General features: G+C 47.6%; 2 protein-coding genes across 12 annotated transcripts in view; one reads left to right on the top strand and one right to left on the bottom strand.

Moving 5' to 3' along the window:
- Window positions 1-10,990, bottom strand: part of NEK4 (NIMA related kinase 4) — a 50,252-nt gene extending 39,262 nt beyond the window's left edge. For 5 of the 9 annotated variants that reach the window (XR_008297120.1, XM_053219268.1, XM_027038941.2 and 2 more), the window contains exons 1-7: window positions 10,669-10,989; window positions 8,765-9,031; window positions 7,633-7,830; window positions 7,334-7,441; window positions 5,424-5,578; window positions 3,498-3,639; window positions 1,024-1,401 (exon numbers count right to left, since the gene is read on the bottom strand). Coding sequence is in view for 8 of the 9 variants with exons in the window: in XM_053219268.1 (XP_053075243.1) it covers window positions 1,024-1,401; window positions 3,498-3,639; window positions 5,424-5,578; window positions 7,334-7,441; window positions 7,633-7,830; window positions 8,765-9,031; window positions 10,669-10,761 (1,341 nt within the window). In the remaining variant the exon portion in view is untranslated. Of the gene's footprint in view, window positions 1-1,023; window positions 1,402-3,497; window positions 3,640-5,423; window positions 5,579-7,333; window positions 7,442-7,632; window positions 7,831-8,764; window positions 9,032-10,668 lie in introns of all 9 variants that reach the window. The other 4 variants (XM_053219267.1, XM_027038937.2, XM_053219270.1 and 1 more) reach the window with 3 other exon arrangements.
- A 5,593-nt stretch (window positions 10,991-16,583) lies between these two features.
- Window positions 16,584-24,451, top strand: part of ITIH1 (inter-alpha-trypsin inhibitor heavy chain 1) — a 13,480-nt gene continuing 5,612 nt past the window's right edge. Inside the window, exons 1-12 of one of the 3 annotated variants that reach the window (XR_003413817.2) lie at window positions 16,584-16,739; window positions 17,001-17,021; window positions 17,321-17,487; window positions 17,946-18,050; window positions 18,404-18,566; window positions 19,117-19,230; window positions 20,582-20,707; window positions 20,793-20,909; window positions 21,625-21,793; window positions 21,882-22,007; window positions 22,965-23,146; window positions 23,433-23,618. Coding sequence is in view for 2 of the 3 variants with exons in the window: in XM_015085292.3 (XP_014940778.1) it covers window positions 16,626-16,739; window positions 17,001-17,021; window positions 17,321-17,487; window positions 17,946-18,050; window positions 18,404-18,566; window positions 19,117-19,230; window positions 20,582-20,707; window positions 20,793-20,909; window positions 21,625-21,793; window positions 21,882-22,007; window positions 22,965-23,146; window positions 23,433-23,618 (1,590 nt within the window). In the remaining variant the exon portion in view is untranslated. The remainder of the gene's footprint in view (window positions 16,740-17,000; window positions 17,022-17,320; window positions 17,488-17,945; window positions 18,051-18,403; window positions 18,567-19,116; window positions 19,231-20,581; window positions 20,708-20,792; window positions 20,910-21,624; window positions 21,794-21,881; window positions 22,008-22,964; window positions 23,147-23,432; window positions 23,619-24,451) is intronic. The other 2 variants (XM_015085292.3, XM_027038948.2) reach the window with 2 other exon arrangements.

Genomic DNA, 24,451 nt, shown 5'->3' with positions numbered 1-24,451 from the left:
TGTCCAAACAAAGAAAGCTTAAGACTTCTGTCTAATGACTTTAAGTGACAAAAGCATTACACGTGGGCTTTTCCACAAAAATAAAATTTTATTAGAAACATTTGAATATAAATGTATAAAATAGTTTTATATATCTATATAAAAATGATATCAAATATATTTAGCATATTATAAAAACAGTTAATATACAACTTAAATATATTTTTAGAATATTTTACATATAAAAACGTAAAGTTCACCAAATGTTCTGGCTTTCTCTCTAATCCTCAGCTATTGCCATGCTTCATTTAACTCGGGCTTCTTTCCAAATTCAAGTAAAAGTTAACCTTTAAATTTACTCAGAACAGTCTCTTAGTATCAAAATCCTTTTGCTCATTTGCTTTTCTCCTTCTTTTCTTTCCCCTTTGGTTCCAATATATATATATATTTTTTTATTCTTAAGAAATGAGATCAATCACTAACTTTTCAAGAGCAAGAAGAAATGTGATGTTACCTACTTGTTGGAACTACCCATCCATGTGGAGGCCTACGGAAGAGTGACAAAAAAATGGGACAAAACATACAAGTACCCTGCTTCCACCAAATACCCTATGCCAGGGCACAGAAGGGATCTAAGAAGGCCTGGGTCCTATCCTTTAGTTTGTGTAATGTTTATTTAAAAAGAAATTTTTTTTAATGTTTATTTATTTTTGAAGGAGAGAGAGACAGAGAGTGAGCAGGGGAGGGGCAGAGAGAGAGGGAGACACAGAATCCAGAGCAGGCTCCAGGCTCTGAGCTGTCAGCATAGAGCCCAAAATGGGGCTCAAACTCACGAGCCACAAGATCATGACCTGAGCCAAAGTCAGATGCTTAACCGACTGAGCCACCCAAGCACCCCAGTTTGTGGAATGTTTAAACTGGTACACACAGTAACTAACTTTCCCAAAACACCAACTGGAACAGGACAAACAACACGAGCCACACCTTCATAACTGCACTTTCCAGTCATCTCTCTGAAACCAACACCTCATGCGTATCACTCACCTGGTCTTTTGGCTTTTGGTCTGTGTTTAGGGGTTGCAGAGGATTCAGTCGGTCATTCCTTCCCCCAGCGACATCACCAGAGGACCATGTGGGAATCAGGTTTCTGGGGTGAGTGCTGGGCTTCGTGCCATCCTGCAGCTTCTCCTTCACTTGAGAAATACCACATTTACCTTCTAGCTCATTCTCCCGAACTAAGCCATCTTTCAGTGAGTCCCTCCTTTCTGAAGGTAGGATGTCAATATTCACTCTACTGATCGTGGCTAGTGATTCTGCAGTATTGCTCACGTCCAGCTTGGAGGTGTGGACTTTCAGACTTGCTGGTGACTTCAAGGGGCCAGTGACCATGGGTTTCTCCTGGGACAAATATTTGTCTTCACCCTGAGTGAAAATAGGCTTCTCATTTATTACAGCACTCCTCACACCCCATAAAATTAACTCAAAAGGAATGGCAGGTTCCTCAGAAGTTAAACATAGAATCATCACACAACCTGGGAATCTCACTCCTAGGTAAATATCTCGAAGAACTGAAAAGTAAGACTCAAACAGGTTATTTGCTCACCAGTGTTTAGAGCAGCGTTATTCACACTGGCCTAAAAGTGGAAACAACCTCAATGTCCATTAGCAGATGAATAAACAAAATATAATATACACATACAATGGAATATTATAAAGCTTTCATTAAAAGGAGTGAAGTACTGACACATGCTTTGACATGGGTGAACCTTGAAAACATGCTGAATGAAATAAGCAAGACACAAAAGGACAAATATTGTATGATTAACTTATCTAGAACAGGTAAACTCCTAGAGACAGAAAGTAGATTAGAGGTTACCAGGGCCTGGGAACGGGAGGAATGGGAGACTATTGCTTAATGAGCACAGAGTTTGCTTGGAGCAATGAAAGGGTTTTGGAAGATAGTGGTGATGGTTGCACAACATTGTGAGTGTAGTTAAGGCCACTAAATTGTATGCTTAAAAATGGTTCAAAATGTCAAATTCTATGTCATAGATATTTCACAAAAGAAAATTTAAAAATTTAAAAATGAATCAGCAACCTAGATACAAGAGCTAAAATTATAAAACTCCTAGAAAAAAACATAGCCATATGTCATCATGAACTTGGATTTGGCACAGGATTCTTAGATAGGACACCAAAAGTACAAGCAACATAAGAAAAAAAAAAAAGATAAATTGGCTTTCATCAACATTAAAAACTTTTGTGTATAACTGGACATTATCAAGAAAGTAAAAAGCCAGGGCACCTGGGTGGCTCAGTCTGTTAAGCATCTGACTCTGGATTTTGGCTCAGGTCATGATCTCACAGTTTGTGAGTTCGAGCTCCATGTCTGGCTCTACACTGCCAGTGTGGAGCCTGCTTGGAATTCTCCCCTCCCCTCCCCTCCCTTCTCTCCCCCCTCTCTGCCCCTCCCCTGCTCATGTTCACTCTATCTCTCTTTCAAAACAAATAAACTTAAAAAAAAAAAAAAAAGTAAAAAAGCCAAACTATATAGCATGGGAAGAAATATTCGTAAATCATATCTCTGATAAGGAGCTAGTGTCCAGAAAATAGAAAGAACTCTTAGACCTCAACAACAAAACTACAAAAAACTCAATTAAAAAACGGGCAAAGGGCTTAACAGACATTTCTTGAGGGAAGAAATACGAATGGTCAAGAAGCTTATGGGAAGGGACTCTATGTCATTGGTCATCAGGGAAATGCAAACCCAGACTACACTCAGCATTTCACATCCACTAGGATGGCTAGAATGAGAAAAGTAGAAAGTCACAGGAGCTGCTGAGGTTGTGGAGAAACCAGAACTCTTGTGGACTGCTGGTAGGAAAGTAAAATGGTGCAACCACTTTGGAGAACGGCATTGTGGTACCTCAGAAAGTAAACACAGAATTACATGACCCAGCAATTTCATTCCTACGTATATATGCAGAAGAACTGAGAACAGAGACTCAAAGACTTGTACCCAAATGTTCATACCAATAGCCAAAAGGTGGAAACAATTCAATACCCACCAGTGAATGACTGGATAAGCAAACTGTGGTGCACACATATAACGGAGTATCACTCAGACATAAAAACTGATGAAGTGCTGACACATGCTACCTCAAAAACATCATGCTGAGTGAAAGAAGCCAGACGCGAAAAGTCACTTATTATATGGTTCCATTTATATGAAATACTTGGAGTAGGCAAATCCATAGAGACAGAAAACACATTGGTGGTTTCCAGGGACTGGATGGAACAGGGAATGAGGATGATTACTTAATGGTCTGGGGTTTCCTTCTGGGGTGATATGAAATGTTTTGGAACTAGATAGAGATGGGGGTTGCACAACATTGTGAATGTACTAAATGCAATTAATGGCCTACTTTAAAATGGTTAACTTGATGTTATGTAACTTGCTTTGAATACCTACTATTTTAATAGTTGCTAAAATACATACCCTTTAAAACGAAACATACCATTACATATGTCTTGGAGCCCTCAGAAGAGTGAGGCTGGAGGGGAAAGACTTTATGATTTGATTCAGCCTTTCCAGAAACCACTGCAGCAACAGGTTTCGATTTAGAGTCACCATTTTTAATATTATTTTTGGAGGTCTTTCTTTATGAGGAAGAAAAGAAAAAAATTATCATCAGTATAGTGAAAATCAAAGGTTTTTACATATATGGAGAAATGTGTGTATGTATTATAAGAACCATAGAACTACTCCATTTAGAGAGAATAGTCTTCCAAAAACCAGGCAGCAGCATTCTGCAAAACACCTGACCGGTACTTTTGTTTTTAATGTTTATTTATTTATTTTGAGAGACAGAGAGAGAGAGAGAGAGAGAGACTGTGAGCAGGGGAGGGGCAGAGAGAGAGAGAGAGAGAGAGAATCCTAAGCAAGCTCCGTGCTGCCAGCATACAGCCTGATGCAGGGGCTCAATCTCATGAAACATGAGGTCATGACCTGAGCCAAAATCCAGAGTTGGATGCTTAACCAGACTGAGCCACCCAGGCACCCCTGACCAGTACTCTTCAAAAACAATCAAGGTCATGAAAAACAAAGAAAGTGAGAAACTGTCACAGACACAAGGTGACTAAGGAGACAGGAGGACTAAATGTAGTATGATATCCTGGATTGGATCCTGGCAGAAAAAGGACATTAGTAGAAAAACTAGCGAAAGCCAAATAAAGTCTGGAGTTCAGTCAACAGTAAGGCACTGATGCCATTTATGGTATGTCAATGTTTACAAGAGGAGAAACTGGGTGACGGGTATACATAAACTCTCTGTGCTCTCTCTGCAACTTGTCTGTAAATACAAGACTATTCCAAAATACAAAATCTATGAGAAATTACCTTATGTACAGAAGAACCGGCATAATTTTCAAGTTTCATATGTTTGTGATTAAATCACAACTGCTTTGCCAAGTTTCAGAGTATGCTCAGCCTGGACTTGCAGAATAAAAGTGTAGAGGATTAATATCCCCAACTCTTTTAGTGTGACATTTCTACAACTGAGCTAACTAATAACCCTTTGGAGAATTCAATGGGAGGGTGAGACCAGTGCTGTGGAAGGCCAAAGGTCTGTTTGATGCCAAATTATAGACAATGTAAATAAAAAGATGGTCTTTCTTTATCCCCTGGGGCCTCTCTAGTATTGCTCTCAAATCTAACATGTCACAAGACACAGATCACGAAGCTCTTGTCCAGCCCTAACTCTTAGATCCTGAAACAGCTGGTTAGTGAAGGTAACACCTGCCAAAGAAATTTTTCTCTTGAGACATTTATATGAGTGAAGAGGGAAACTTACAAAAGCTCTCAAATTTGAGCGCTCATTCTTAAACATGACTATTATCTTACATGGCACATAATGTAAGAGGCTTCTTAGACAATCTCACTTTCATATGGTTTCTAAAATATATATTCTTTTGAAAGAATTGTAATTGATAGGTCTTGGAATCCTCTGAGGAATTTAAAGTCATTCTCTAAATGGTTCCTTATATTTCTGATTTTAGCAATTAAGTAAACCTCAACACATGCCATAATCACACAATTTTCCTTCATGTTTAAAAACAAAAAATCACCGGGGCACCTGGGTGGCTCAGCCCATGAAGCATCTGACTCTTGATTTCAGCTCAGGTCATGATCTCGAGGTTCGTGAGTTCAAGCCCCTCGTCGGGCTCTCTGCTGACAGTACAGATTCTCTCTCCCCCTCTCTCTCTGCCCTCACCGGCTCATTCACATGCACTCTCTCACTCTCTCTCAAAATAAATAAATAAACTTAAGAAAATAATAAATAAAAATTTAAAAATCACCATAAATTCTAACATACGAAAATTATACAAGCTACCTTCTTTTACTCCGTCTATCTAGCCACCTATTTGCAAGGGAAGTATCTTACGCCTTTGTGGCCTCCAAAAACAAAGAGATTTGGCGCTTTATGTAAGGCTGCCTCAGGATGCTCCTCACAGAGGGTCTTTCTTCAGGCCTTTTGCTCAGCATTGTTCTTATTAGTTCTGCTAGTTCTGGACTATAGTCTTTCGGCATCGGCGGCAGCTACAAAGAGAAATGATATCACAATTACTACTACGATCTTGTGAAGCAAAGTCTGAAAGAAAAGGTAGAGGTTTCCCAATATTATTGGAAATAATTACCCACAGGAGCATCTGACTTCAGCTCAAGTCACGAACTCACGGTTTGTGAGTTCGAGTGCCACATACAGCTCTCTGCTGTCAGCGCAGAGCCACTTTGGAATCTCTGTCCCCACTTTTCTCTCTGCCCCTCCCCTACTCATTCATTTTTTTTTTCTCTCTCTCTCTCTCTCAAAACTAAACATTAAAAATAAATAAATAAAAATAAAAGTACCTGTGTGTATATGTGCACGCCTAATAAAGACATGTATGTTTTCATATAGACAGGAAAATGCTAGAAAGGCTGCACACAAAAGTGTTAGTAATGGTTATCTCCGGAGGATAGATGAGAATCGAAGGAGAGGGGAATTTACTCCTCCTCTCTTGTCTGATTCTTTCAGTAGTGGAATTATGGGCAAATTTTACTTTGTGTGTTTTCAATATTTAAAATTATTTATTATTATTAATAATGTATTCTTATTCAATAAGTATTCAATATTTAAAATTAATTATTAATTAAAATTAATTATTCAATATTTAAAATATTTAAAATTGAGTCTTGGCATAATATTAAAATCAGTGAGTGGGTTATAGCTTTAAAACTTAAGGGTGTGTGGGGCGCCTGGGTGGCGCAGTCGGTTAAGCGTCCGACTTCAGCCAGGTCACGATCTCGCGGTCCGTGAGTTCGAGCCCCGCGTCAGGCTCTGGGCTGATGGCTCAGAGCCTGGAGCCTGTTTCCGATTCTGTGTCTCCCTCTCTCTCTGCCCCTCCCCCGTTCATGCTCTGTCTCTCTCCGTCCCAAAAATAAATAAACGTTGGAAAAAAAAAAAACAACAAAAAAAAACTTAAGGATGTGTACAGATGCCCCACACTAGAGAGGACAACCAGACTTACGGAACTAACATAGAAAGTTGGCCACTCTGGTGTCTATGTTACACACATTGCTTTCTGCAGTTCTTAACTGCTTACTTGTGATTGCGATAATCATCAAAGGAGCAACATGTTCAATGAGTAGACTCACTTTATTTTTATTTATTATTATTTTACATTGTTGCAAAGTGTCCTCCAATCACCAGCTACTGAGCAAGCTGGGAATAGAATGGGTACTTCTTGCCCAGAGTAGACTCATTTTAGGTGGGACTCATTTAACCCAAACTACTTATAAGATGCTACCAATATTCCCTCAGGGCACCTGCACATTCTGTGGTTACAAGGTAGAGGTTTTCAAAAAGCCAACTCTTCAGAACGATTAAGCCACCTTCACAAATTAATATTAAAAAATATTAATCCTCTCTGTTTCTTTTTTTTTAAATATATATATTTTAGAGAGAGAGAGAGAGACAAAGTGTGAGTGGGGAAGGGGCAGAGAGAGAGGGCAACACAGAAGCCAAAGCAGGCTCCAGGCCCTGATCTGTCAGCACAGAGCCCAATGTGGGGCTTGAACCCATGAGCCATACGATCATGACCTGAGTCGAAGTCGGACACTCAACTGACTGAGCCACCCAGGCGCCCCTAATCCTGTCTGTTTCTAGTTCAACCTTCCCCATAGAAGGGACCTACCATTCTTACCTATCCAACTGACATCAATGATTACTCATTTTTGCCAATAGCTACTTACAAAGGTGCATTAAAGTAACTTTGCTCCAAATATTAAAACAATTAGTTCCAGAATATTCTTTACCTTTCCTTCAATAATCCGATAAACTAAAGAATTCATGTCTTTTGCATTGAAAGCATGCTTCAGGGTGGCCATTTCATAAACACAGCATCCCAGAGCCCAAACATCAGACTAGAAAAGAAAAACAGTAAACAGTTAAATGTCGGAATGCCTTACTTATATTTTACCTCTTAAAAAAACAAAAACAAAACCAGACATTTTCCTTGAGCCAATTCACAGATAATTCTTCTATCTGATGGGTTCTGAAGTTACGAATACTGTCCTAGAGACAAGGTGAACTGGCATATGCAGCCCAATCCTACCTTATAGTTGTAGGGTTTGTTCGAAAACAGTTCAGGGCTCATGTAATAAGGTGTGCCGATAAGAGTGCTGGCCATGTCACAGTGGTTCTCTAACACCCGGGCAATTCCCAAATCACCCACTTTGATGATGTTTGTTCTTGTCAGGAAGACATTTTGAGTTTTCAGATCTCGGTGAAGGATGTGGTTTTCATGTAAATACTGAGGACAGAAATAAAACTTCATTAAATATTAATATACTGACCTACTTACTTATTCCTGTCTTCTTACATACCAGCAACAATTGCATGAGTTAAATAATCTCAGTTATCTACATAACAAAACACTATTGTTTTACAAAATCTCTAAACAAAAAGTCTGATTCACAACTTTCCAAAGCAAGGAATTAAGTTCCATGCATAGTGTGCCCAATAATCTTCAAAATTGTTCCCGGTGCCTTGACAATGTTACCATTTAGCATTAAATGGTTCCAGTTAAAATACACTTACAAATTCCCACTGAAGGTAGAAAGACAACTTGTACAGAGTCAGATACACATTCCCTCACACTCATGAAATCTTCAGCTTAATAACATTTTCAAATATAACAAGATAACTCTTATTTAGAGAGAGTACCTTAGAATTTAAACAAGGTCAATCATTTCTGGACAAGTCTGCTCAGCTCCAGAGTAGTATTTCATGAACAGTCTCACTTTTGACTATGCGTATATTCAAACACAAACATATCTTGCATTTCTACTCACTCTGCCACAGCAGGGTTAAAGCCCAAATCCCCACAGTTTCGGCATATTAATTAACCCAACCACCTGCGGTATGACATAGCTGACCAGCTGGTAACAGAAACGGTCATTCTTTGCTCTTTGTCGACTCGGGGCCCTTAAAATTGATTTTGCTATAAATATTAAGTGAATAGAGAACTGGCATCCCCCGCAAACCGAAATCCATGTCTACCTCAACACAGACATCATTTATTCAGAAACACTCGAATGCTATGGCGAGAGGGACTGGGTCCACCTCATAAATGGATTTTTTTTTTAAATACATTTTTTTTTTCTTCATGAAGCATTTTCCTAAAATCCACCTGCCCTCCGCCTGTCACCTTGGAGCAAATGGAATTCTGGGAATCTGGACAGTACCTGCAGAGCCATGGCGATCTGAACAAACCACTCCACCACCTGACTCTCAGGCAGAAGCCGCCCCTTCTGTTCTTTGAGCTTTCGGTACAGATCACCTCCTTCGCAGAAGCCCATGACGATGTACAGCAGACCGTCCCCTCCCTCCCATGACTCCTTGTAGGTGACGATGTTAGGGTGCTTCAACTGAGACAGGAGCTGAGCTTCCTGTTCAGCAGCGCGCCGCTCTCGGCTAGAGGCATTTCGGAGGTTCAGCTTTTTGATGACATACTACAGAGAAAACATATGATTTTACAGTGTGCATATAAGCATACAGTTTTATAGGTTTAAGAGTATTTAAGGGTTCTCCTGAATGTCCTCAAAATGAACCTCCCGGAGCCTATCAGATAACCTATTCATTTTGTTATTCACAAAGCGCAAAATTGGGAAAAAGATTTGCTATCACTTACTAATACTTTCAACAGGTTGGACTTATAGCAGACTGGAGGGTCACAAAAAATTTATACTTCCCATCTGCATTTTATAATTTCATTAATGGATAAAAGAGGAATCCATGTGAACATACAACTGGATCAATCGTAAAATCCGTGATAGAGATTCCTTAACCTCTAAGTTTCCCCTACAAAAGTATATAATATATGGCTTGAAAATACAGCTGCAGACAGAATGGGTCCACAGATTGCATTAGATAATCAAAGGGATCCATGGCCTAATAAGGTTAAAAATCACTGATTCTCAACATTAAAAATTATTCCCATCAAAAAAAAAAATCAGGATCCTCTGACACCTAATACATTGCCCTTGACCAATTCATTATTCAACAAACACATATATAAATGTGCTTTGTAAAACATAAACTGCTGCTCACATGTGAGGGGCTGTTATTACAACCAATACCCCATTCTCCACTCAAAAAAAAATCCAATGACCTCCCCCACCTCCCCGATTTCTGAACAAATCTCTTATGCCTGAACTTGTGTTCCAGGCAGAGCTACCAGCACCTGACACCAGGCAGAATAGTCTAGAGGGCCTTATACTTGAAGGGACATCTCCTTTCAGCTTGCCTGGGGCACTGTCCCTATCCTGGTGTCATTATTAATAGCACCTCCCTTTAGTTTCAGAACTGTCCCAGTTTGTATGATACATTATATGGTCACCCTACTTATAAACCACTTTAAAGAACTGGCTCATTATCCTGAGGGTCAGGGGATAAAGTGCTTTAAAGAAAGGAGTGGCAACATTAGTGTTAAGTTTTAGAAGGATCACAGAGATGGCAATGAAAATGATGGGTTCAAGAGTAAGCCATGTGGCAGGGAGGACCAGTGGAGGCCATGGCCACAACTCAGCTAAAGATAATGATGTCCTGGAATGGGGGAGGTGGGGGGTACCACTGGATAGAGAACAGGCCTGCTGGCTTAGTGGGCAGGTGAATGGTGGCGGTGGTGTGTGTCAAGAATGACTTCCGGGTATGGCCAGCTTGGGCAACTGGATGTCAAGTGGTACTACTCACTAAAATGGGGACCGTGAAAGGTTTGGCGGGAAGGTGATGAACTGAGTTTTAAGCGAGTCCAGTAGTCTCCAGGTCAGATGTATGGGGCCCTTCGTCCAAAGAGTAATCCTTGCCAGGCGCTGTATGGGATTCTAGGAATGAATGATCTCACGGAATTGTCAGAGTGGAGAGGGTGTGTAGATCAAGCACAACAATTAACACTATAAAGAACTACAGGCAGTTTGGGGCGCATATGACAGTATGGCCTAGCCTACTCTTGGTGGTATGAGGAGGTTTCGCTGAAGAAGGGACATCCGAAGTGAGTCTCCTTTAGACTTCTCCGCGCCTAGCCTTTGAACAGCGGCCTCGGCATACCGCTGCCTGCCCTCCACCCCTGCCGGGCCCCAACCCCGCCGACCTGCCTGCCGTCCCGCCGGTGCCTCACGAGCGTCACCTCCCCGTAGCTGCCCCTGCCCACGACCCGCAGGTAGCAGTAGGCGGCCAGGGGCATGTTCCCGGCGCCGGCCCAAAGCTGGGATGCGGCGGCAGCGGCGGCCAGGGTAGCGGGCCGCGGCGGGAAACCCCGCTCATGCCCGAGAAGCCGCGGTACTGGAGGCTGCGGAGACGGCCGGGCCCCGATGCGAGTACGGAAGCCGGGCCCACAGCGACGCCGCTGCCATAGCGATCCCAGCCAACGCGGCACCGCGCACGCTCCGGCGGCCCGGAAACATCCACCACAGAGCCGAAGCGCCAGGCAGCCAGAGCGGTTCCGCTATCCGGGAGGACCGCCATAGAGCCCAGGCTCAGGACGGCCAGAGCGACTCCTCTGGTCCTTGCGCGCGGACCTTGTGCTTCGGTTCCACCGCCGGGAACTTCCGGGTGCGAGCAACAATAAAAGCAGGGAAGTTTCCACCTACGTGATCTAAGTGCTTTGAAAGTATTGGTCCTTCTTTCTACAAATAATTTATCGACCGCCTACCGTGTGCCAGGCCGACAAAGTCCCTGTCCTCCTGAGATTCCCATTCTAATCGAGGATGACAGACTAGATTCTACAACTAACATTTGTTACGTTTGCTTTATCACACAATGGTTCAGGTATGCATCTAGCAATACATCTTATTTTTATGCATTTCAAAAGAAATTGAGGAGACCAGTACATTTCCCCCTAAACACTTAAGCTTGTGCATTAAGAAATGCAAAGAACTCTCATAACCATCCAAGCCACTGCACTGTGATTTGGCCAAATTCTGGCATGGTTTTTAACAGCTTGAGGTAGTGTCTGTAGGAGGACCCTCCTTAAAAGGCCCGTGTGTGAAAGTTCAAAGCTGCCAAAGGAATTTGTCGTTTGACACAGCGGACACCTCCCTTCCCTTTCCTAGAGCATTTACCTAAAAGAGTTTACAATTGTGAATCTTTCCTATGTCCCTGTTAGATAGATACATGGGTATCTCCTGCAACCAAGAGCACCTTTCTCAAGGACCTATACTCCACCCCTTTGAAGTGTAAGGTTTGCCTACATCCAAGAACCAGTTTTTGCCCAGTTGGAGGCAATATCGCCCCTGTTGAGAATGGGTAATGTTAACAGAAATTCAACCCAGCAAATTTGAAGATCGAATTGACTCCATTAATCAATTCGTGAATCAGGCAGCATCCTATATGGCAAGTAGAGAGATGCTCTAAGGAGTTGTTCAAAAGGGAAGGTTTTTACTCGAACTAAGGCAGGGCAAGGAAGTTATCTGAAAGAAAGGATTATTTCAGGTCAGGACATAATTTTTTGTGAGGAAGGGAGTGGTGGGGTTTTTAATTATACAGATTATCTCACTTAGTGCTGATCAGGAAATTTCAGATTGACTGATAGAAGGTCACATTCTTGGGTTTGGTTGAAACTGTAATTAATTCTTGGTTTGCTCTTGGGGGCAGTGGAGGGGGCAAATGACTCCATCTGGGGCTTGTTGTCTCTTTTTTAATAATACTATTACCCCCAGAAAGTTAATTTATTATTTTCCCCAGTTAATCCCCACTTCCCCATTAGAGCCAAGTACATTAGCTCCTTTAATCCTTATATCAACCCTATGAGGCTGATACTTTTATCATCTTCATTTTACAGTTAAGGAAATTGAATCTCTGGGAAGTTAAGAAACTCATGCTAATGGAGAGAATAAAATGGAGTCAGCATTGCTAAGAGGATTATTTAAAATTGGGGCACCTGGCTGGCTCAGTTGGAAGAGCATGCAGCTGTTGATCTTGGGGTCAAAGTTGGTGCCCCACACTGGGTGTAGATATTACTTAAATAAATTTTTAAAAATAACTTAAACATTTTTTAAATAAATAAATAAATAAATAAATAAATAAATAAATAAAGGAACCAGGAGGAAATAAAAAAGGAACCAGGAATAAAAAAAATGGAACCAGGAGGATGTTGAGGATGTGGAGCCTATACATGTCTTCTGTCTCAAATTCTTGGAATTTTTGCTGAATTCAGCTAAAAGCCAAGGCAGCTGCTACATGTGAAAATGGACGTAAATGGACTTTCTGCCTAACACTAGCCCTAGCAAGCAATCACATATATGTTACTGTAACTATAGCTATACACGCACAAGTTACATTTTGTTAAAAACAACTATGTATGTAAATCCTCTCTTCCTTCTTTAAAAACTCTCAATTCCTTTGTCTCTCCAGAGCATGCTTTCAATTTCAATCGAATCTCTGTCTGCTGGATTGCAATCCGTAAAACCCCAAATAAACACACATATTTTATTTTGTAGCTTGCAACTTTCTCTTTCATTGGTCTATACTCAAAACAACAGGCTGATGGCTTGCTCGCTCCTAAAACGCCTGTAGTTACTTGGTCACACCTGCCCTTGAGAAAGCTTCCTGGAAAATGACTCGGATTCCCTAGATGCCTTTCTTAGTCTTCTTCCATCCATCTTCCCCTTTGCCCCTCTGGTGAATCCTCTCCTTTCTTGGTTTCTAGAACTTTCCTGGTTCTCCTGTCTACTCTTGTTCTCTTTTGACTTCTCATGATCCCCTCAGGTTTGAGGCTCCCCCAGGGTTCTCTACTCTTCTCTCTGCCTTTTACCTTCTCCAACTTGCTCTTCATCAAATCTATCATTCACTCTACAGACATTTAGTATGAGCCTTCATGGTGCAAGACTAGTGCCCTGCCCTGGAGGCACGAAGGGAACAAGACAGACAAAGCCCTGCCCCTGTGGGACTTAGGGTTGAAGAGAGAGATACTTGCCAACTGAAGTCAGTGCCATACTGAAAGGTCACCAGGCCCAGGCTGCCCATCCAGGGGAGGTTGTCCCAAGCAATCATTGCTTGAACTGAAGTTTGAAGGAAAACAATTTTCAGGCAAAGGGAGCGAGCGCCATATGCTAAGGTCCAGTGGACTTATTTTGTGACTTCACCTCCTTGCTGCAGTGGGAACTCTCTGAGCATTGGGCCAGCCCTGCCTGCTTCGAGACTCCAAACCCAGCAGTTGACGTGGGGACGGCACACAGTAGATATGAGTGGATGAAATGGGGGCTGATGAATGAACAAGTGAAAAAGCACCCGCCTACACAGTCTGGGAAAAAGTCTCTATGATTGAAGCTGAAAGACCCTGGGGGCCCATGGCTGGGTGAGATGGAGAGGTCAGCAGGGGCCAGACCACTCAGGACACAGAAGTGTATACGATGAGGACAGGTCTCAAGCAGATCCACATTTTAAAATGATGACTCTACTTGCTGCCAGAGAGTAGACTGTAGGAGTAGAGTGGAAATGGGGGGGGGGGGGCAGCCATGTAGGTGAGAGATGAGGGTGGCTTGGACTCGGTGGTGACTGGGGACTTAGAGAGAAGTAAATGGATTAGAAAGATAGAGAGTCTGAGGTGAGGGATGAGGGGTGGGGAGTCTAGGGAAGGAAGCCAGCCAGAATACCACCCAGCTCTCTAGCTTGGATGCCTGGATGGATGGCAGTGGCCTTCACTGGGGTGGACAACAAGAGAGGAAGACCAGGCTTGGTGGTGGAATACAGGAGGGGGAAAGAAAGTCATGAGTTCAGTTGGGATATATCAGGTGGAGGGGCTCTGAGCAAATCAGGCAGGCAGTTGGCTGTGTGGGTGGAGCTCAGAGCAGGTCTGAGGTGTCCTGTGTCCTATGTGTCATCCCTTTGCACCAGCAGCACAAACCCCCTCTCAAGCCCCCAGGCTCAATCCTCAGCAACCTCACCTGCTTTCCGTCCACCCATCTCCCACCTTCCACATCCACAGGGTGAGTCAACCTATCCTCTTCTTCTGTAACATGGGGAGAATCACAGCATCCATCATCCTCGGTACATGAGATAGGACACAAATGCTGAGAAGCGGGCCAGGTGCCAGTCGCTGTTCTCCTTCCCTTCCGGCCACATAAATGTATTTCTCAAACCTTCTAGGGACCAAGCTTGGTGGTGGTCATCTCCCAACAGTCCAGTCTTGATCTCACCACACCCCTGTGTAGAATATCTGTGGGGTTTTCCAAAAAGACTGGCCACTTCCAGGCCAGGCTGGTCCCAAACCACTTCTCAGCCTCCTTCCCTGCCCTCTTCATCAGGTCCTGCTTCCATCGGGTAGACAACTGCACCTCTCCCAAGCACGCATCACACCTACCCATCTACTTTCCCTCCCTCTCCTTTCTCCTTCCCCTGCCCAAGGGCTGCCCTGCTTCCCAGGCACCTCCTCTAGGAGCCTTCCCCGAAGCCTATGGGAGTGAGCTGCACCACTTCCAGATCACTCCAGCCCCTTCGTGCTCCTCTTAGGTTCTGACACTCGCTGGGCTTCCTTTGAGTCATCAGGCTCCTTTTCCCAACATATCAGCTCACTGAACACCTCGAGGCACTTGAGTTCATCACTGTGGCGTGCTGGTGCCTGGCACCGTGCCCAACCCACCGTGGGGCTCGTTTGATACAGGTGCAGGAAGTCAACACAGCCTCCAGTGCAGTTTCATGTTGATCCACCTCATCTCCCACAAAGGCCAGAAAACAGGCCAGAAGGTCATTCTGGCCTGGGGATGATAAGCCTTTTCCCAGAATCTGCTCTGTGAGACAAAGTCCGAGACAAGCAAACAGAGATCAAAGTGGCCTCTGGGCCCCCTCACCTTATCAGGGTTATAGCAGCCAGCACATCCCACCCAGGGCCATGGAGTGGATTGACCGGGGCCACATCTACCTTGCGTGCTGTGGCTTGTGGGAGACACCGAGGGTTTGGGCATAAAAATTAAGAAATTGAAGGTCCAGGGGCGCCTGGGTGGGTCAGTCAGTTGAACGTCCGGCTTGGGCTCAGGTCATGATCTCAGAGTTCGTGGGTTCGAGCCCCACATCGGGCTCTGTGCTGACAGCTCAGAGCCTGGAGCCTATTTCAAATTCTGTGTCTCCCTCTCTCTCTGCTCCTCCCCTGCTGCTCGTGCTCTGTCTCTCTCTCTCTCTCAAAAATAAATAAGCAGTAAAAAAAAATTAAAAAAAAAAAAAAAAAAGAAATTGAAGGTCCAAAGCTGTCCCTGGGGTTTTCAACTCTACTTCTCCTTTCTTCCTAATAATGCAGAGGGCATTTCTGTCATTATGTGATAGTCTTGGGCTTTGGAGTCTGAAAGATCTGGGTTTGAATACCTGTCTCTTGCCTGCTGCAGGACCAATGTCCCGGGGGCAGGGCCACCATGAGGATAAAATAAGAGGATAAAAGGCTCAGATCAAAAGGCATACTCAGTCCTCCATCATGAACACATAGTATTTACCTTCATCTCCCCTCACCTGCCAGGGGGAGGAACGGTGAGGCTTCCTTCTGCTCCTCTTTCCAAATCTGGACGAGAAGGTCCAGAGGAATGAAGCAACTGTCCTAAAGCATGGGCCCCCCACTACACATCCCCAGGACTGCCCAGCTTGCCTCTGGCAGGACGGACGCTAGGGTTGGCGCTGTTGGAGACGTGGGCGTGGGCAGACAGCATCTACACTGCACCATCTGCCACCCGGGCCAGAGTGTGACTGTGCAAAGTTTGTTTAGTTAAAGAATTTTGAAAGTAACCCCTAACACAGTTCAGAAGTCCACTTTTAACTGTGGCTTCTTGATGTGGGTCGCCATGTCGCTGGTGTCGCCTGAGTCAGACCCAGGATGAGATGAGCGCGCGGGGTCTTTGCCACTCACGGCAGCAGAGCGCAGCTCTGTAGGAAGGACATGGTCTGAGTCTGGTCGGGAGTGCACGCGGCCAGGGATCCCCCCAAGGAGAAAGACTTCACTGCCAAATGTTGATCCCTCCAAGTTATAATATTTGCCTTCGCCTTGTCTAATGTTTAATCCATGTTTATCCGGCACCTTATTGATTAACGGTCTGAGGGAAGTGACAGGGCAGCAGGCGCCTTGAGACCATGGACGGCACCATGGGGCTGCGGGTGCTACTGTGCGTGTGCCTGGCCTCGCTCCTCATCCTGCAGGCCATGCCCACTCAGGCTTCATCCCCAGGCAGGCCCAAAGTCAGCAAGGTATGTGGGTAAACCCTCAGGCCAGAAACAGGCTGCTGGGCCAGAGTGGGCCCGGGAGGGACACAAGACCCTTACCCCGGGGGCCAGGGCCACCCCACCCACCTCCACCACCACTGACTGGAGAGGTGATGTCCCAGCAGCTAAGGGGAGGTGAGGCCAAAGAGCGGAGGACACAAGTAGTGCCCCGCTCCCACCCCTTTGCAGATAGGCTATGGTCCCCCGCACATTCCCACTCACACTTGTCCCGGTTTTGTTTTACAGAAGCAACAGACTGTGGACACAGTGAGTGAGAGTCCCTGCAAAGGGGTCTGTGGTGGGGCCATACCGCAGCCTGTTTTCCCTCGTGCTTCAGGGGGCACCCTGGGCAGAGGGACTCCATTTCCCAGAAATGGGGCCTTTCACGCCCCACTGCGGGGTCTCTGGCAGAGAGGACAGAAGGGTCTTCCCAGGAGATCTGGTCTGTTCTCTGGGCACCCGGCGCCTGTGCTGGGTGTCGAGCCCCTGCACAACACGGGAGGCCTCTCACTGGCTCAGGGCCCCCACCCCCCCTCACAGCCACAGCCCCTCACATCTCACTCTAGAGTGTCGACGGCGTGACCATCCGGAGTTTGAAAGTCAACTGCAAAGTCACCTCTCGCTTCGCCCACTACGTTATCACCAGCCAAGTGGTCAACAATGCCGATGAAGCCAAGGAAGTGGCCTTCGATGTGGAAATCCCCAAGACGGCCTTCATCAGTGACTTTGCCATGTGCGTGCCCTGGCTGACTCCCACACCCGAGCTGTCCATTCAACAGCCCCAACCCCAAACCATGGCTCAGGGTGGCCAGATGGTGCAGACCATCTCCTCTGTCCCAAAGGGCCACAGGCCAGCTCCGGCACTGAGGGGATGAGCAATCCCCTTTAGGTCTGTTCTGGGCTCCCATCTTGGAGGGCGACGTGGAGCCTCTGACGGCATGTCTTCAGCATAGGGCCCAGGGAGCAAAAGCAGGCACCCGAGGCTTCCTGTTGGATTCTGTCGCTGCGGCTGTTCACCTCACTGCCGTGGGGCCTCTGAACAACTCTGCAGGCAGTGGGAGGAGGCAGGAGATGCCTCCCATGACAGGGCCTTCTCAGGGTCTAGGCCAGGAGCACCTCCAAGCCGCAGGACTGAGTGGGTGGGGGCGGGGGCACCCCCCCCCCCCCCTGAGGGCTTCTTCCTCCCTACAGCACAGCAGATGGAAAAGCATTCATTGGGGACATCAAGGACAAAGTGACTGCGTGGAAGCAGTACCGGAAAGCGGCCGTCTCAGGAGAGAATGCCGGCCTTGTCAGGTGAGTGTGGCCTTGCTGCCCCAACCTCTGGTGCTGTCCTCCCCAGCCTTGGGTGAGAGCAGCCCCAGGCTGACGGGAAGTGAGCAAACTGCCCAAACCTAGATGCTGGCACAGGTGCACTGGACAAGGCTGGCGTTGACCCGCCCACCTTCCCAGACCAGCCTCTGAGAGAAGGGGCCCTGTCCTTGAGCCCTGACCCTGGCCAGCCAGCTAAGACAAGGGTGAAGGGCAAGGAAACCTGGGAGCAGCATGAATGTAAGAGAAGTTGATTCTAGGGCCATGCTTTAGGTGACAAGAACCCACATGTCACTCACCATTTGTCTGTGTGTCGTGGCTGCTGGTGGTATGTGCAGGGCCTCGGGGAGAACGATGGAACAATTCACCATCCACCTCACCATCGGTCCCCGGAGCAAGGCCACCTTCCGGCTGACCTACGAGGAGGTGCTGAAGCGAAGACTTACACAGTACAACATTGACATCAAAGTCAAGCCCAAGCAGCTGGTGCACCATTTTGAGGTAGATTGCGGGTGGCTGTATGCAGGGGAGCCATATCTGGGGCAGGGCTCCCGACTCTCTGTCGCCATGGCTCTGAGGACTGGCTCCGGGCCCACCGTGTGCCATCCCAGGCCTGAGCACACAGGAAAGGGACTGACTCCTTGGGCGGGTTCTAGTGGGTTCTTCATGGGCAGGGAGCTACCTGAACCCTCCAGTCTCCTCTTCCTCTCTGAGCCTCAGCTTGCTCATCTGTTAAATGGGGCTTCCTGTGTGTCCCAGAGTTGCCACAAGGATCACGACAGATATTAAATATCTAGGTAGTCGGTAGGCTAGGAAGTCCTGGAAAGACCGAGGGGCTGTGACTGTCACTGGCACCCCAGTGGCGGCCGAGTTGAGGGACCCAGGCATGCACACCTTCATTTGGCCAATATTTCTGGAGTGCATACAACATGCCAGGCCCTGTGCTGAGGGCTGGGTGGGTGCGGCACACAGTAGGTGGCCAGGACATGGGTTGGCTCTTGGCCAACTTGATGGTGGCCTGAATGGGAGCCTGGCTGCTTCAATGATGCAGATCGACGTGGACATCTTTGAGCCCCAGGGGATCAGCAAGCTGGATGCCCAGGCGTCCTTCCTCCCCAAAGAACTGGCAAGCCAACTCATCAAGAAATCCTTCTCGGGAAAAAAGGTGTGTGGGCTGGCTGGGGGTGGTGGTGGGCCCCCGGGACTTCTCAGGCTGGTCCAACCCCTCACGAAGTGTCCAGGCTTGACCCGGGAACCAGGCAGGGGCTGCAAGCCACCCTAGGGGTGAGGAAGGTAGGTGTTGTGTGGTTGGTATCCCAGAGAACTCGGCACTCCTGGTTCTCAGAGCGACTTAGCTAAATCTTGATGCTGAGGCTGGGGAAGGCGTCCCCTCAGCAGGGGCAAGCCCCTGGTTGCATGGTCTGGGGTGAGCTGCTGACTTGCTTGAGCCTCGGTTTCCTCTTTGCCCGTGTCGCATGCATGGGTAAAGCATTCAGGGAAGCACAGGGCACATGAGGAAATCCCAGATGCTGTTGTAGTTAGGGGTCCAAGCTCCAGGTCTCTAGGAAACAGAAGGGGAAGGCCTTTGGGCTACCCCGCCACTTACCCCTTGTCACTCACTTCCCATTTGCAGGAATCCCCAAAGTCTCCTGCTTGCCCCTTCCCAGGTCCTGGAGGGGTGTGGCATCTGGGTGGGTGACACCCAGCCTTCTAACTTGCCCTCAACTGGAGCCAGGAACAAGCCCTTTAGTCCCCGCCTACCTTTGGTAGTGACCCCACAATAATTCACATAAAGGGAATGTTTCTTACGGTTTGGGAGGGGTTCTTTTTTAAACAAAATATGATACCCCAGAGTGTTACCCAACATGCTTGCTTTTAGTAGGAGACCAAGAAGTGGGTCTGTGTCTTCCTAACAATCCATTTCGAGTTTTGTGGGGGCTTTTTGATAAGTATATCTTACTTCTATAACAAACAAACAAAAAGTAAAAATTAAAAAGTATTTTAAGAAAAAGTGGAAAGTTACAAAAGTATAGAAAAGTATTGAGTAAAAACCATCCCTAATTTCCCTAAGCACCAACACAAAGTCAAACCAGACCTTAGCCTCTGCCCTGTGTCCTTCCTCCCAGCTTCTGCTCTTTGTCTACCTGGTGGCGGGGGCGGGGGGGGGGGGGAGGTGGTGGTCCTGTTTTCCAGCACAGAATTATAGTCTTGCTTTTGTACTCCACAGTTTGCATTAACTAATGTCTCTCTACTGCTATTATCTTGTACCCAAAGTGGTGATGCTTATTGTAGAAAAGCCCAATGATTCAGAAGCGTATAAGCAAAGAAACAGATCTTCTCTCCTACCACCTTATAGGTGTGTGCTCCCAGCAGCTGGGTGGAGGGCCCACCATATTCATTTCTATGTCCATGCAACACACACACACACACACGCACACACCCCTTATGTTGCGTTTGTGAACACCCTGGCGGCTGCTGCACAAGCCAGTAATGCCTCACACCCTCTGTGGTTCCAGGGTCATGTGCTTTTCCGCCCTACTGTGGGTCAGCAGCAATCCTGCCCCACGTGCTCTACATCTTTGATGAATGGAGACTTCAAGGTGACCTATGATGTCAATCGAGACAAACTCTGTGACCTCCTGGTGAGCCTGAAGCTTCTGGCCTGAGACTCAGAGGGCAGGCACGGATGCTTGTGACAGGGGCCTCACTTGTTCCTTTGTATTGTAGGTTGCCAATAACCACTTTGCCCACTTCTTTGCCCCCCAAAACCTGACGAACCTGAACAAGAACTTGGTTTTTGTGATTGACATTAGCACCTCTATGGAAGGCCAGAAAGTGAAGCAGGTAAACTGTGGCTTTAAACAGTTCACCCAGCAGAGGCTTCTTCAGCCTTGGCACGCACCCCATGGCGTTGTTGCCGGGGTCTGGGTTTGGGATTCCTGCTCCCAGTCGGAGGTGGGCGATCTGACAGGAAATCCCCCCCCCTCACTGCCCACCCCCCTCCCCCCGCCCCGCCCCGCCCCGGGGCGGGCTCTGGCATCAGCCACTTCCTCGCTGTGCAACTGTGGCAAGTGCATTCACTTCTCCTCGGTAGCAAAATGAGAATGATAGCAATGCCCACGAGGTCATGAATCCGGCCATGGGGGCACTTGGAAGATGATAGCTGTCTGCTGAATGTGCCAGGGACAAGCGTGGCTGTCCACGACGAGGAGTCTCGCAGCAGGGCACAGCCCACTGAGTGCCCTGCCCATGGTGCAGTGAGACCATGGCTGAGTGTCAGAAACTGAGCCCCCTGTGGTCCTCTTTCTTGATCCTGCCCCGTTCGAGCTCCTGGTCCTTTCCTCTTCCCATGCTACGTCCCTTGTCTTCTCCATCCCCTCATCCACCCCCAGGGGTCCATAGGACACTCGTCTTCCGGTGCCACCTGGTTGGCCTGTCCATCCCTCCCACTTGTCCGCTGTGTACCTCTGCCCTGTGGATCTCTCAAAGGGGCATCTGGAGTTGACAGGAGGCACTCTCTAGGGGCCATGTCCCTCTGATGACTGTCCTGTCCTTCCAGACCAAGGAGGCACTCCTTAAAATCCTGGGGGACATGCGGCCAGGGGACTATTTCGACCTGGTCCTCTTTGGGTCTGAAGTGCAGTCATGGAGGGGCTCGTTGGTGCCAGCATCTGCCGCCAATGTGCGAGCGGCTCAAGACTTTGTGCGGCGCTTCCACCTGGCTGGGGGTAAGGGCAGGGGTCTTGGGCCACCTTGGTGTCACTTCTGTCCCCTTGGAATGAGGTCATACACTGGCCTACTTTCCTTCCTTTGCAGCCACAAACCTGAATGGAGGTTTGCTCCGGGGAATTGAGATCTTGAACCAAGCTCATGGGAGCGTCCCAGAACTCAGCAACCATGCCTCAGTTCTCATCATGTTGACAGATGGGGAGCCCACAGAGGGTAAGCACCTCAAGGGCTGTGTTGGGAGGTGGCGATCTCTTTGCGACTGAAGGCGTTCAAGCTGAGCTTGGAAACCCAACCACTGGAGGTGCTATTGGGGGGCAGAAAGGCTCCAGGGAAAATCAAGCCCTGGTCTAAAGACAGAGTTCAGACTGTAATGTCTGCAGGAGAGAGAAGGCATACTTCTATGCTGAGCTGGGAAACTGGGGAAGTACCTACATGACCCAAGGTTGCACAGACCCCAGGACGATAGGCAGGATTCCTAGTTTGAATTTAACGAACTATGTATTCAGCACCAACTGTGTGCCAAGCATAGCGTTAGGGACCAAGAAGAAATACCAAGAGAACAAGATTTGTCTCTGTGCTTAAGGAGCACAGGGTTCACTGGGGGAGGCTGACCCAGGAACAGAAGCTGTGCTGAGGGCCCTGAAAGAACAGGGTGCCAGGAGGCTGCAGGACTGCAGATAAGGGGCATCTGGCCCAGGCAGGGTCCCAGGAAGCCTTCTGGAGGAGGTGACCCATGAGCTTGGGCTGGAAGGAGGAGAGGAGGAGCAGGAAGGGATCCCTGGCAGAGGGAGAAGCTTGAGGGAAAAAAAAAAAGTTTGTGCGATGGCGGGGCCTGCCTAAGAACAACATGTGCAGAATAGGTGAAACTAGGTTTGGGAAGTTCAATGTGGTCTCACGGGCCATGGCAATGACCCATGGGAGGGTTTAGAGCATAATCTGGTCTGCTTATGATAGGTCCATATAGTTGGGCAAGTCTTTGAGAGGCTGTTAGGATCTGTTATAGTCGTTGGGAGCCAGTGGGAGACATTGCCTCAAGAGGCTGGTGGGGACTGGAGATGGGGGGGAGTCTGCGATAGGAGGCTTGGCCCCCAGGGAGTGTGCCCCAAAGGTCCATTGTGCCCTACATGCCTTTGTTTGGTATCCTGTCACTGCCTGGGTGTGTGGCTGCAGGGGTGACAGACCGTTCCCAAATCCTCAAGAACGTCCGCAACGCCATCGGGGGCAGGTTCCCACTCTACAATTTGGGCTTTGGCCACAACGTGGACTGGAACTTCCTGGAGGTCATGTCCATGGAGAACAATGGACGGGCTCAGAGAATTTACGAGGACCACGACGCCACCCAGCAGCTGCAGGTTTCCTCCTACCCCCTCTGCCCCCCAACATACCACCAATGGAATGCCATGGGGGAGCCCGGTCTTAGCAGTCTTTCGCCCATCCATCCAGAGAAGCAGACAAAATTCTGGAATGTGGTTGGAATCAGCTGCATGACCTCAAACCAGTTACTTAACCCGTATGAACCTGCAATTCCATCTATAAAATGGGGGTCCCAATACTCTACTTTGTGAGTGAGTCTCCCCATTGGGTGCCCCAGGTGACCCACCAGCTCTGAGGCTGTGCTCCCCCGCCCCACCCCTGCAGGGTTTCTACGACCAGGTAGCGAACCCCCTACTGGTGGATGTGGAGTTGCTCTATCCCCAGGACACCGTCTCAGCTCTGACCCAGCACCGCCATAAACAGTACTACGAAGGCTCGGAGATCATGGTGGCTGGGCGCATCGCTGACCACAAATCGAGCAGTTTCAAAGCTGATGTGCTGGCCCGTGGGGTAAACACTGGGGCTGCGGAGGGTGGAGAGGTCAGGCAGCACCCAGAGGCTCCAAATCCACACTCGTTCTGCACCCGTCCCCGCTGTCCCCAGGCTTCTCTTTCCCCAGAGCAGTGCCCCCACCTCTGCACCATGCCACACATACCCCAGGCCAGAACATTCCTCCACGCAGGCATCCAGGGGATGGGCTGGGATGGAACCGACATAGCCTTGATTATTTGTAGTCCCTTGGCCCAAAACGGATCACCTGTTATTCCTTACATCATTCTCCGCAAAGGCATGAGAGAGCAAGAGGCCAGCCTCTTCCGTTTCACTTGACAATCTTTTCCTGAACACCCAGATTGGCGCCAAGGTGCAAGTGCATGTGTGTGTGTGCATGCTGTGGGGGTCACAGGTGTGTGAGACATGGACCCTGTCCTGCTGGGGGTGGCTTCAAGCCCTGCTGTGTGGTCAAGCGTTCAGAACGGGGTCTTTGGGTGAGGAAAGCTGCGCCGGACCCTGGCTCCACCCTGACTGGCTGGGTGACCTTGAGCAAATGGGTCCAGCTCTCCAGGCCTCAGTTTCTTTTTCTGTACTGTGGGGTGATACTGCCTTGGAGAGTTGTGTGGATTAAGTGAAATAATCTATGTAATATGCTTGCACGGTGCCTGGGGCACGGGATTCCCTCGGGAAGTGAAGTCCCACTATCGTAGCTGGGGACAGAACAGCATTTGCAGGTGGGGCCGCGGTGGGCATTTGAAGGAGGGGACATGGTGGAAACGGCTAGATGGTGGAAGTAGCTGGATGCTTGCTGGCACGTCCCAGAGAGAGTAACTTCAGGAGGCCAGGGTCTG

The sequence above is a fragment of the Acinonyx jubatus genome, chromosome A2 (assembly GCF_027475565.1).
Source record: "Acinonyx jubatus isolate Ajub_Pintada_27869175 chromosome A2, VMU_Ajub_asm_v1.0, whole genome shotgun sequence".
Lineage (NCBI taxonomy): Eukaryota > Metazoa > Chordata > Mammalia > Carnivora > Felidae > Acinonyx > Acinonyx jubatus.
Note: the sequence above shows the minus strand (reverse complement) of the source record. Positions and strands in the feature narration are given on the sequence as shown.